This window comes from Myotis daubentonii, chromosome 14 (genome assembly GCF_963259705.1).
Source record: "Myotis daubentonii chromosome 14, mMyoDau2.1, whole genome shotgun sequence".
NCBI lineage: Eukaryota > Metazoa > Chordata > Mammalia > Chiroptera > Vespertilionidae > Myotis > Myotis daubentonii.
Window position 1 is genome coordinate 14,093,277 of NC_081853.1, and position 13,139 is coordinate 14,106,415.

At 58.1% G+C, this 13,139-nt stretch overlaps 1 protein-coding gene across 1 annotated transcript in view; it reads left to right on the forward strand.

Annotated features, from left to right (window-relative positions):
- Positions 1-2,454: 2,454 nt before the first annotated feature.
- Positions 2,455-13,139, forward strand: part of ACOX2 (acyl-CoA oxidase 2) — a 37,389-nt gene continuing 26,704 nt past the window's right edge. The window contains exons 1-9 of the mRNA XM_059663129.1: positions 2,455-2,572; positions 5,541-5,713; positions 6,106-6,268; positions 6,448-6,599; positions 6,987-7,094; positions 9,431-9,550; positions 9,846-9,961; positions 10,626-10,798; positions 12,945-13,107. Coding sequence (XP_059519112.1) covers positions 5,557-5,713; positions 6,106-6,268; positions 6,448-6,599; positions 6,987-7,094; positions 9,431-9,550; positions 9,846-9,961; positions 10,626-10,798; positions 12,945-13,107 — 1,152 coding nt within the window. The 5' untranslated portion in view covers positions 2,455-2,572; positions 5,541-5,556. The remainder of the gene's footprint in view (positions 2,573-5,540; positions 5,714-6,105; positions 6,269-6,447; positions 6,600-6,986; positions 7,095-9,430; positions 9,551-9,845; positions 9,962-10,625; positions 10,799-12,944; positions 13,108-13,139) is intronic.

Below are 13,139 nucleotides of genomic sequence, written 5' to 3' on the forward strand. Positions count from 1 at the left end.
ATTGAGAGCCTGACCTCCGAACAAATTCAACCTGAAGCACTTTCTAAAGAAACAGCTGACCAGTACCCTTCAGAGCACCAAGGTTATAAAAGGCTGTGACTGAGGAACTGACCAGTTAGAGAGACGGGGCAATTACACGCCATTGGGATCCTGGGCTGGATGCTGACCCACGAGAACGACATGATTGGGAAAACTGCAAACCCAATGTGCAGTACGTGGCTCACTCAGCAGGATTTCAAACCCCGCACATTCCCAAGGAAAGGCTGGCCTGGCAGCTCCTGGGAGGTGAGCTCTAAGCTCGTGGCATATCGTTTCTGAAAGATGTTTCTGTCTGTGTGGGGCCGTGGGCCATGCGGGGAGATTTACACTAACAGTGTGGTTCACGTGGGGCCGTGGGCCATGCGGGGAGATTTACACTAACAGTGTGGTTCACGTGGGGCCGTGGGCCATGCGGGGAGATTTACACTAACAGTGTGGTTCACGTGGGGCCGTGGGCCATGCGGGGAGATTTACACTAACAGTGTGATTCACCTGGGGCCGTGGGCCATGCGGGGAGATTTACATTATCAATGTGGTTCACGTGGGGCCGTGGGCCATGCGGGGAGATTTACACTAACAGTGTGGTTCACGTGGGGCCGTGGGCCATGTGGGGAGATTTATACTATCAATGTGGTTCACGTGGGGCCGTGGGCCATGCGGGGAGATTTACACTAACAGTGTGGTTCACGTGGGGCCGTGGGCCATGTGGGGAGATTTACACTAACAGTGTGGTTCACGTGGGGCCGTGGGCCATGTGGGGAGATTTACGCTATCAATGTGGTTCACGTGGGGCCGTGGGCCATGCCCAGCAGTTTACACTAACAGTGTGGTTCACGTGGGGCTGTGGGCCATGCCCAGTGGTTTATACCAGTGGTCGGCAAACTGCGGCCCCTTGAGTGTGGCTCTTCCACAGAATACCACGTGCGGGCGTGCACGTACAGTGCGATTGGAACTTCATGGCCACACTAAAGGGGCCAAAGAGCCGCATGTGGCTCACGAGCCTCAGTTTGCCGAACACTGGTTTATACTAACAGTGTGATTCACGTAGGGCCGTGGGCCACGCTGGGAGATTTACACTATCAATGTGGTTCACGTGGGGCCGGGAGCCATCCCGGGAAATTTACATTAACAATGTGATTCACGTGGGGCCGCGGGTCCTGCTGGGAGATTTATACCAACAATGTGGTTCACGTGGGGCCACGCGGGCTCAGTTTGGCGTCGGCAGGGGCTGGAGCAGTCGCTAGGCCAGCCGCGCCAGCATGCCAGGCCTCTGTGACCCAGGCCCGACCACTCTGGACACCAAGGTGCTGTCAGACGGAGAAGGAGACGCTGTCCACACAACTGCACGGGGAGGACAGCGGAGGTCGCGCCCGGCCTCTCCTGAAGCTGCCTGGGGCCCGGCCAACGCCGTGAAAGGCAGTCCCCACGGAGGAGCCCTGCGGCAGCACTCAGCGCCAAGGCCAGATGCCTGCTTCTCATTCCACAAGGGCAAGGCGCGAGTCAGAAAGCAGGCCATGGGCGTCTACTCCAGCCCGCGGTGACTTCCCCAGCGCGGGCGCCTCTGTGGTGAGATGACAGGTGAGCGGGAGGGGCCGGGGACGCGGGAGCCGGGAGAGGGGGCCCGAGGCTTCCCGTGGAAACAAGTTCTAAATTCCTGGGGAGTGGCTGTGAGTACCCGTCTAGGTTTTCCTGCTCAGCCCTCCTGTGACTGTCCGCCTCCCAGCAGCCCCCAGTCCCAGCCGGAAGCTTCCCCAGGGCAGGGGACTAAGCCAGCTCAGCTTAGTTTAGCTTCGCTTCGCTTCTGCAGTATGTGCATTGTGGGCACTCAAAGCTATGTATGGATAAGGAAACACACCAATGCCTCCTGTACAACCCAGGGACTCACGCCCCTGACCACAAATAGCTCACCAGCAGACCGCCCAGAATCAGAAATCCCACCGTGACACATCACTCTTGGCATTTGAGAAGTGTTTTCATGGGGAACCAGGAAAGCCGTAATAATCTCAAATTAAAATGCGTGGGGCTTTACAGCTTACCAGGAGCTTTCCTGTGTCGCCCGTACGTTACAGACAAGGGAAGGGAAGCCCAGGAGGAGATGAGGACGTGTCACACCTTGGAATTCGAACCCAGGTCTCTGGGCGGGGGCGTGGGGTTTCCTTATGCCGAGTGCGGTGTGTGCACCCTCCTGGGAGCCGGCTCCGGGAGGCAGGGCCAGGGAGGAGGGGGAGGAAGAGGAAGACAGAGGCTCAGCCGCTGTCACTCACTGAGCTGCCCAGCCAGCTTCATGCCCAGCCATCTCTCCTGCTTCCTCCGCACGGCAGCCTCCACGCTGGGCACAGTGCAGGCACAGCCGCTGGAGGGAGACAGGGGGCAGGAGCGAGCACACAGCGAGCTCAGCTGGGGCGGCTGGCAGCTGAGGCCGCAGGCCGTGCCTCCCCTCGGGGGGGGAGGAGAAAGGGGCTGGGCTGCTCGCCGGAAGCCTGGGCCTGCCACAGCTGGAGCGGCCAGGCCTGCAGTGCAGACGCGGACAGAGGTGAGTCGGATCCCGGGCTGAGGGACGGGGACTGGGAGACCCCTGCCAACTGGACCGATGAAGTAGTGACCTCCACGGCTCCCAGCGCCTCTGAGCACTGCTTTCTTTAACTCGACACTTACCTACTAGACACTGCCTCTGGGCCAGGCCCTGTGCTAGGGCTGGAGTCGACAGCATGAAGGTGACAGAGGGCCTTGCCTCTTGGAGTTTACCTTTTAGGAGGGGAGACAGCAATAAGCAACAACAGAAGAAATGAGTCGGTTATCCTGTGTGGTAGGACACCTCGCAGAAGAAGAAGCAGAGCGGAGGGAGGGAGACTGGGAGCCAGGGCAGGGGTGACCCATCAGACTTGAAAGACCATGGGCCCGGGCAATAGGGGAGTGAAGCCCTGGGGGGTGGATAGGGCTGGGAGGGGGGGGGGTAGGGGGGCTGGGAGAGATCTGTAATACTATAACAATAAAACATACGTGCATTTTATAATAACATATATTTAAAAAGACTTGAAAGAGGTAATTAGGGAGCCAAGGACTTCTGGGGAAGAGTGTGCAGGAAGACCAGTGGGGGCGAGCCTGGGGGTGAGGGGTGGGGCGAGTGCTCCCTGCAGGAGGCAGCGAGGAGGTGGGGCAGGAAGAGAGGAGCTGGCTAGGTGGCCCTGCAGGGATCCAGGGGGCCTGTGACCGTGCCAGGCCCCTGCTCAGCGCCCGCAGGGCCCAGCCACCCACTTAGGGGTATGGGTTTGGCAGCCTGCATACGAGTGGCTGCGAGGCCTTCCGTGTCTCCTCCCTCCCTGAGGCTCCTGAACTCGGTGAGCAGTCACGATGCCAGTAGAGGATCTGCAGGGTCGTGGTGCAAAAGAAAGGGGATCCAAGTGGTGGCCGCCTGCGGGAAGGCTGGGCGTCCCTGTGAGCGAGGCTCCTGGGACAGTCCCGGGCACTCACAGCCTAGGGAGGTGCCTTGGAGCAAATCAGGGCCCTGAAGGGGTGCTCGGTCTCCCAGGGGTGCCGCCAGGAAGGCTTCTTAGAGGAGGGGCCCTGGAGGCTGGGGCTGAGTAGGAGCACCAGGGGACAGAGCAGAGGCAAAGTGCAGAAGGAAGGGAGAGCGTGGGCTCCGTTCCACAAGCGGGGGGTCAGGAGCAAATTCCAGGAAGAGCCCATCAGGGCAGCAGGGAGCACAGACAAGAGCCCCTGAGGCCCTGAGGGGCGAGGGTGCCTGTGGCCACGGGATGGAAGGGGTTGACGGATTTGAGAGGCCCGGGAAGGCCGGGGGGTTGCTGTGGAGGATGCAGGACCCACCGTGGCTGCGAGGGACGCACAGGGCTTCCAGGGAGAACACTTCACAGGCCAGGAGCCAGCATCCTCCCCTCAGCTCCACAGCACCTCCAGGCTCACAGATACAGGCAAGTGACCCCGAAAGGGGGACTGAGAGGACCCGGTAGCTGGGACCACAGGTTCCCCAGGGGGCCCTGTGGCGGGGCTGGAGCAGGGACAGAGCACGTGCTTTGTGGCCAGACCCCAGCCAACCCCTGGCCGCGTCCAGCTGTGCCGCTAAAGGCCACGCACAATCCGCCCTGATCGGTTTCTCCCTGACCCTCACTGACATTTCGTGAGGACCTCCCCAGGCGATGCTTGTCGCACAGGCTGCAGTGACAGCATGAGCTTCGTGGTCAGATCCTGCCCAGATCTTGGCTAACAGGTACTGACCTTCCCGTTACTGAGCAATCCCTGCTTACGACACCTGGACAAGGCCTGGGCCTGGGTCACAGCCGATGCCCCAGGGAGAGCGTGGGGTGGAGGGGCACCAGGCGGGCCCTGGCTGGCACTCAGCCCTGGCTGGCACTCAGCCCTGGCACTCCTCCTGCACACAGGTCCTCAGCTCGCCTCAGCTCAGAGCAGCCAGGCCAGGCGTACGGCTGCCCTCCCTTATCCAAGAGGGATCTGTACCATGACCTCCATGGGTGCCTAAAACTGTGGATAGTGCTAAACCCTGTACATACCTGTGATCAAGCATAATGTATAAATTAGGCACAGTAAGAGGTTAACAGCAGCCTTAGCCGGTGTGGCTCAGTGGATAGAGTGTCGGCCTGCGGAACGATGGGGCCCCGGTTCGGTTCTGGTCAAGGGCACATGCCTCGGTTGCAGGCTCAATCCCTGGCCCTGGTCAGGGCGAATGGAAGAGGCAACCAGTCAATGTGTCTCTTCACATCGATGTTTCTCTCTCTGTGTGTCTCCCCCTCCCTTCTACTCTCTCTAAAAAAAATAAAAATCAATGGGAAAATATCCTCGGGTGAGGATGAACCATAAAAAAAAGAATAAAGATTGACATTCCTAACTTTTAAAAAAGAGAGAGAAAGATTAACAGCCATCTATAATAAAAGCGTAATATGCTAACTAGACCAGACCAAGCCAGGGCTACAAGGGAACCCCTGATCCCAGGTGCCAGAGGGGAGCCGGCAGCCAGGGGGAGGAAGGCCTGCTCTTGCATGAATTTCATGCATCGGGCCTCTAGTAACTAATCATAACATAGAACAAGTATAACAGTATACCATAACAAATATTACATGAACGTGGTCTCTCAAAATATCTTACTGCCCTCGCCTTTTCACATAAAGGACGCACTTACGGCTTGTCTGCGCCGCCAGCTTCACTCCTCTCGCACTGGGGGCATCACTCAGTGAAGTAAGGGTGACTCGCCACAAGCTCTGTGACACCAGACGGTTGACCTGATAACTGAGATAAGGGACAAAGGGACAGTGATATATGCAAAGGGATGGTTCACGTTTGGGGTAGGATGGAGCTGAATTCGAGGGATGTTTATCATGCTACACAGAATGCTGCACAATTTTAAACTTGTGAATTGCTTATTTCTGGAATTTAATCACTTTGGACCGCGCTCGACCACGGGTCACCAAAACGATGAAGCGAAAACCTCAGCTAAGGGACCACTCACTGTCTCTCTCCTCCGACCGCAGGCAGATCCAGGCTAGGATGGGCAGCCGAGCTCGAGTGTCGATGGGGGATGCCTGGAGCTGGCAGGTGCACCCCGACATGGAGAGCGAGAGGCGCCAGCCGTCCTTCGACGTGGAAAGGCTCACCAACATCCTCGACGGAGGTGCCGAGAACACTGCGCTGCGCAGGAAAGTGGGTAAGGCGGTGGGAGTGGGGCGTCTGCTTTGTGCCCGTAAGCTGCTCTTGGAAGAAGAGTCTCTCACCAGCACTTCCACCTTCAAATGACAAGGTTTGCTCTCAAAAGGCAACCGCTGCGGATTCCCTCTGGACTCTAGGGCATCTTTATCATGCCAACACCCCCTGAGCCCATCTGAGGGAAGAGTCCTAGGCAGCCTGGATGCTGGTCCTCATTCCGCCGCTGCATAGCTTTGTAACCTTGGGCAGGTCACCTTCCCAGCTCTGGGCCTCGGCCATCGCATCTGTCAAGTCTGACTTCCTTCCCACAGCCAGAGGCGAGGGGGTGGAAGCTGTGAAGGTGCCGGGAGCCTCACTCAGGTCCCTAAGCCCACTGTTGTCTGTTCCTGGCAGAGAGCATCATCCACAGCGACCCAGTGTTTAGCCTGAAGGATAATTATTTCATGAGCCAGAATGAACGTTACGAAGCCGGCGTTAAGAAGAAATTCCACCTCCACATGATAGCACAGCGCCTGGGCTGGTCGGAACACAGTCGTGAATTTCGTTACGCTTTCAGGTGCTCACTCCACGGGCCGCCCCAGCAGAGAGGCATTCACCTGGGATCACCCAGAGCCCCGGCCCCATGAACGAGTTCCCCCAACCACCACAGTGCTTCTTGGGAAGGCAGGACTCGAGGGGCCCCTCCCCTCCTGCACCCTGGGCCCCTCTCTCAACCACGGTGTCTCTCCCCCACAGAGCCCTCACTGGAGACCTGGCCTTAGGTTTACACCACATCTTCTTAAAATCCCTCCAGAGCCTGGGCTCAGAGGAGCAGATCGCCAAGTGGGCCCCGCTCTGCCACGAGTTCCGGATCATCGCCACATACGCCCAGACAGAGCTGGGACACGGTGAGCCAGGGCTGCTGCCTGGAGGGCACGGTGCCAGGGCCTGCCCCCGGCTCGGTGGTCATAGATGTGTAGACTGAATAGGAAAGTGAGCTTTGTGATCAGATCCTGCCCCAGTCTTACAGCAGGTGGCAGGCAAGGGTCTGGACGAGGGGGTGGTGCCTCTTTCTAATTTACACAAACAATGTCCGAGCTCACGGCGGCGTGGCAAGCCGTTCTTTCCGGAAATGTCAGCAGCCATCCTTGTCTTGGGCTGGCCGCGTGTCGCCCACACAGCCCAGGGGGGAGGAGAGCGATGACTGTAAGTACAGCTGGGAGGTACCTGCAGCCGTACTGGGCTGGTGCGATTCCCACCCTGGCCCGCGTCTAACTCCCCTCCTTGATTCCAAGGGACGTACCTTCAGGGACTGGAGACGGAAGCCACCTACGATGCAGACACCCAGGAGTTTGTGATGCACAGCCCCACGCTAACCGCCACCAAGTGGTGGCCGGGTGACCGTGAGTGTCCATCCATCGCCAGCCCCATCTGTCCCCAAGGAGAACAAAGCTGGATGGTGAAGGATCACTCACTTGGATGCCCATCCGACCCCAGTTGATTCCCTGCTCTAGGCTAGCGGCCGTGGGCAAGGCAGTTCACCTCTCCGAGCCCCAGGTCCTTACTCTGTAAAATAGGGGGGGGGGGGGGTTCATCAGTGAGTGGCTGAGAGGCCCCAAGGGCCCTTGGAAGTAACTAAGGAAGTCGACCCAACCTTTGGGGGCTGAGGCCAAAGCCCCTCCCACAGGCACACACGTGTGCATGCACAGAACACACACTTGGCTTAGTCCCAGCGCTCCCCACAATCCCAGTCCTCTCACCTCCCAAAGCTGGCCACCAGCAGGCGCACCCGCTGGGATTAGCAGCCCTCAGCGCCCCGCTCCAGACCCACCCCCAGCGCCAATCAGGCCGCGGCACCTCCCGTGGCCACCAGGTGGCGTCCGCGCTTCCCTGAGGCTCAGTGATTGGCCCCAAGAAGCGGTCTCACCGAGGCCCTCTGCCTCCTGTTCGAGAATACACTGCCAAGGACACGCCCGTGGCAGCTGGGGACCCACCAGGGAACGCTTATGCGGAAAAATACATGCACAGCGAATTGAGGAGCTCAACTAAAGCAGAAAGAAACACGGAGACTGAGAGACTAGCAGAGAGGGAGAAAGAGGGAGGCTGGAGAAATCAGAGGGACATGAAAGCAATGGTGGGGAGAGAGAGAGAGGGAGGGAGGGAGGGAGGGAGAGAGAGGAGGAGGAGGGAGGAGGGAGGAGGGAGAAGAGAGGAGGAGGAGAGAGGAGGAGAGAGGAGGAGAGGGAGGAGACGAAGATGGAGAGGCAGGCAGAGAAAGAAAGCTGCTTCACAGCTGCAGAGAAAAGTAACTAGCCTTTGAAATCGGGCAGAGTTCAAATCCCAGCTCTGCCTTCTCCAGGCTGATAACCTTGAGGGGTCGCTCGGCTCTATGAGACTCAGTTTCCTTCTCTGGAAAATGGGCTCATCGCCTGCCCTGTCAGAACCAGAAAGCACCAGCACAGGGTCTGGCACCACCTGGGTTTTGATAAATGGTGATTAACTGTATTATCATTAGGTTGATGGCAGAGTCATTTTTTAAAAAACATTTCTTTATTGGTTTCAGAGAGGATGGGAAAGGGAGAGACAGATAGAAACATCAATGATGAGAGAGAATCATCGACTGGCTGCCCCCTGCACACCCCCTACTGGTGACTGAGCCTGCAACCAGGGCATGTGCCTTGACCGGGGATCAAACCATCACCTCCTGGTTCATAGGCCGATGCTCAAATCACTGAGCCACACCAGCCGAGCCAGAGTCATTTATTAGTAGGTTTTTGAGGACAGAAAAAAACAAAAAGCTTGTTCACAGTGTCTTTGGCGGTTCCCCCTCTCTGTGGTCAGCGACTTTATAAAGGTGCCCGTCAGCCAGGTGGGGGCAGCAGTGAGCACACGCCCCTGTGCCTCCCGCCTGTGTTCTTGCCGCGCATCCTCTCACACATCCCGTCTCCTTGACCCCAAAGAAAATGACTCAAGGGCACACACTTCAGTCAGAAGACTGTCGTAGAACCAGATTTTAATAGATGCCACGCTTCCCCAGATTGCTCCATTTGGACTGTTTTCATTAAGACCTTTAGCCTTTGTCAGGGTTTGACTTTGGAAGAGGGAGAAGCCAAAGGGAGAGGATAGCTTTGGTCCCTCGATGTCTCCATCAGCCTCCTTGAGCCTCCCTGCCCCATGGGGGTCCTGCCTACATAATTGTAGGCGCTTGCTACACAAACCTGACATTTCCACACGAGCCCCTGTACCTCCAGCCACCAAATGGCTCTCCAACCCAGTTTATTCTAGAATCAGACACACATAAAGCTCTTTGTGTGGTTCCAGTCATTTCCAACCAGTCAGGGCCCTGTGAGTTGAGGGGAACCCGGAATGAGCATCCCTTTGTGTCCTGCATGCTACCTCCTCTCTGCCTAGTCCCCCCAGCCTATCCAGTCCTCAAGCTTCTGAGCAGGCTGTTCCCTCTGCCTTCACACCCTTTCCCATGTGACTCCCCTGGAAAACGCCCCTTGCCCTCAGGGCTCCTTGTGATCCTCCCCTGTCCCACATTCTTTGAGGCAGATCAAACCAACCCCCATTCGGCCTCAAAAAGTGCCCTTCCCTTCCCTGTGACACCACACTGGCCCTCCTGACACATTACAGACTGGCTCTCATCCAGGTCCCTGGTGGGGAGGGTTCGCCTGTGCTCTGCACACCAGCCTCACACACCAGGATCACACTTGGCCTCTCGTCTCTCTGCCCTCAGTGGGACGGTCAGCCACCCACGCCCTGGTCCTGGCCCAGCTGATCTGCTCGGGAGCCCGGCAGGGCATGCACGCCTTCATTGTGCCCATCCGGAGCCTCCAGGACCACACCCTCCTGCCAGGTAAGCCATGCTGCTCCCTCCAGCGCTCCCTGCCTGAGGGCTTCAGAAGTCCCTGGGAAAAGCCGGGACCGGTCACTCTGGGGCAGGGAAGAGTCTAGTTGGGTGATCTAGAGATGCAGCATCTGACTGACTCCAGCTTGGTCACCTGCAAAACAGGTGTAACAACCCAGTGTCACAGGCTGCTGTGAGGCTCAGGAGCTAGAGTGTGTGTGTGTGAGTGTGTGTGTGTGTGTGTGGTCCCTGGCACAGAGCCAGCACTCAATGGACCCACGTTCCCAACTCCACCTCCTTCCAGGAGTCACTGCTGGAGATATCGGGCCCAAGATGGACTTTGAGTACACGGACAATGGCTTCCTGCAACTGGACCACGTGCGGATCCCCAGGGAAAACATGCTGAGTCGCTTTGCACAGGTAGGGGTCTGGGGAGTCTGCAGGCCGGCGCTGCCTGGAAGGGGGGGTGGTCCCCCGCAGGCGGCTGCTGGCTCTGGGCCTCCTCCATAGAGCCGGTTTGGGGCATATCTCCCCCAGAGAGGCACTGGTGTCCCACAGACCTGGGTAAAAGCCCGGCTTAGGAGCTGTGTGATTTGGGGCAAGTCTCTTGGCCTCTCTGAGCCTCAGAGTTCTCCTGGGTAAATGCTCACCTTGCTAGATGGCAGATGGGTGGCAAGGCTATCTGAAGAGAAGAGGGATAGGGCTGAGGACGACATGCATATGTACCTACAGTGTGGACTGGACACAATCGCTGGACACCAGCCAAGTGCTGGGGAAAGTCCTAGAGATGCACATTTGGGCAGGCATTACCTTTAGCTATGGACTCTGGGAAGGCCCAGGGTGTCCCAGGAGAGGAGCCGTGAACCAGGGCACTTGAGGCAGTGGCCGTTTAGCCACAAGCACAGATGTTTCACTTCTAACAAGCAGCATAGTCGCATGAGCACATTTTGGCTGATGGCGGGCTGTCTGCTCTGGGTAAGTGGTTCGAGGACTGTGGTGTCCACAGGGCATGGAGGACCCGGTCCTGGGTGTAGGCAGGCTGGCAGCCTTGGCTCAGACCCCGCACCTGTCCTTGGTCCACCAGGTCCTGCCAGATGGCACCTACATCAAGCTCGGAACGGCACAGAGCAACTACCTCTCCATGGTGGTGGTGCGGGTGGGCCTGCTGTTGGACGAGATCAACCCGCTGCTGGAGAAGGCTTGCATCATCGCCATCCGCTACTCAGTCATCCGCCGCCAATCCCGGCTCCGGCCCAGGCAAGGGGCGCCCAGAGGCTGACCATGCAGGCAGGGCAACTCAGTCCCATGGTGCCTGGCCCTAGCAAGGTCCCCTCTGCCCGAGCACGTGCTAGGAGCTGGCACTACCCCTCAACGCACACACATCCACCAGGGCCTGGCCCATCTGCGGGGTCTCTACCTGTTCCCCTAACTCCGGCTGATCAGCTGGCCCGACCTGTGTCTGTCAGTGTCTGGCCTCATTGGGCCGTGTGAGCATCTGTCTGTCTGTCTGTCTGAGTCCAACTAGGTTCTGCACAGCTGTGTCTGTCAGCCGGTTGCCAGCTGCAGGTGACTGGCTCCTAAGTTGGTTCTGCCAGGGGGTGAGTAATCATGTCTGGCAAAGCCCAGTGGCTACATCAGACTCCACAGGCTGAAGTGGGTTCTGTCTGGCTGTGAATGTCAGCATCTGACTGTGGCCTGTCCAAGCTTGGATACGTTGAGTTGTACGTGGATGTCAGTGCTAGGCTGACACTTCCTCCACTCCGTGCACCAAATAGCAAAGGCTGAGTGTGCCCTCTGCTTTAATGTGTACGTGTACACAAGTGCACAGGCATGCACACACATGCACACAAACACACACACACAGTTGCCAGATTCAGCAAATGAAAATACAGGTCTACCGGTTAAATTTTAATTTCAGGTAAATCACTTTTTTGAATAAATATGTCCCAAATGGACACTCCGAGGATGTAGCAAGTGCAACCTGGGCATGTGGTGCCGCAGAAAGAGAGGCTACAGCTGGGCACAGGGCAGAACCAGGCACAGGGCAGAGCCAGGCCTAAGGCAGAGCCTGGCCTAGAGCAGAGCCTGGCACAGAGGGCAGAGCCGGGCACAGGGCAGAGCCAGGCAGGGTGCAGAGCTGGGCAGGGGGCAGATCCAGACAGAGGGCAGAATCGGGCACAGGACAGAGCTGGGCACAGAGGGCAGAGCCAGGCCTAAGGCAAAGCCTGGCACAGAGGGCAGAGCTGGGCACAGAAGAACTGACTGAATTCGTGATGCTGGAGGACAAGCTTCACCCCAGCAGTTCTTGTCCCACCCGGCTAAGTCCTCTGCCCGCTCTGGGTCTGCTTTCCCACTTGTAGAGACTGGACCTTGGCGCAGCCAGTCCGAGAGTCTGATGGTGTCTCATGCAAAGGGCTCAAGGGTCCAGGAGTCCAGTGCAAAATGGACTGCGGGTCGGATGCCCAGCAGGCCTGCGGGTCGGATGCCCAGCAGGCCTGCGGGCCACCTGTTGGTGATGGGAGCTAGGCGAGCTGTCCCACCTCTTGGCCCCTCACTTCCTCATCTATAAGCGGGCACGACAGGAACGGTCTTTCAGGCTGGTGCTGAGGATGAAATACAGTCAATCGTGTCCGGCCCTTGGCCCCGGGTCCTTTCCTCTGGCAAACCCAAGGCTCCCTCGCCAGCCTGGGCTCAGTGCTGGGCGGGGGGTGTCTGCTCGAGAACAGAGGTGCTGGGCAGGGCTGCCGATGATGTCTGGCAGAGCCCAGCTGTCCAGCTGCAGAAAGTCAAATATGGTGATAATAGTGCATCCATCCCACTGAGGGGCTGCTGCCTAGAGAAGAGACTCCAGGTTTCCCCCACCAGCCGTGGGAGGCTTCTCTCTGCCAGCCTGTCACTCCACAAACAGCTGCAGCAGGAACAGCCCCGCCTGCTGCCTCAGGCTCGGGCCCGAGGACGCAGCCATGGACACAGCAGGCGCAGTCCCTCCCTTGCGACTCCGTGGGGCCGAGTGTACAGCCTCAGAGTCAGTGATTCGGTGCCGCAGCTGGGCAGGGAAAGGTCAAGGTTCAAAGCCACAGCCCTCGCCCCGAATCCTTGGGACCACGAGTGTTAGAATGCAGCTTCCCAGGCTTTAGCAGGATGTGCTGTAATTCTGTAAACCTCGCCCACAAGGGCAGCACCCATAACGCACAAGCAAATGTCCGTCTGTCTGCAGTGACATGAGTGGTTACTCCTGTCAGGTGGAATTTTAAGAGGTTATTACTGGCCTCACGTCATTTCGGTCAGGTTTTATAGAAGTGAGATATAAAAACGCCCTGGTAAGCCTTTGTGGCCGTGGGGCTACGGGAAGGTGAATGCGGCTCCTACGGTCTTCTAACCCTCCCCCGTTTCCTGCCCCCAGCGACCCGGAGGCCAAAGTCCTGGACTACCAGACGCAGCAGCACAAGCTCTTTCCCCAGCTGGCCACGGCCTACGCGTTCCACTTCATGGGGACCAGCCTCCAGGAATTCTTCCAAGAGTCCTACAGCGCCATTCTGGACAGAGACTTCAGCCTGCTGCCTGAGGTACCTGCTGTGTGCTGGTGGGCAGAGCCAGG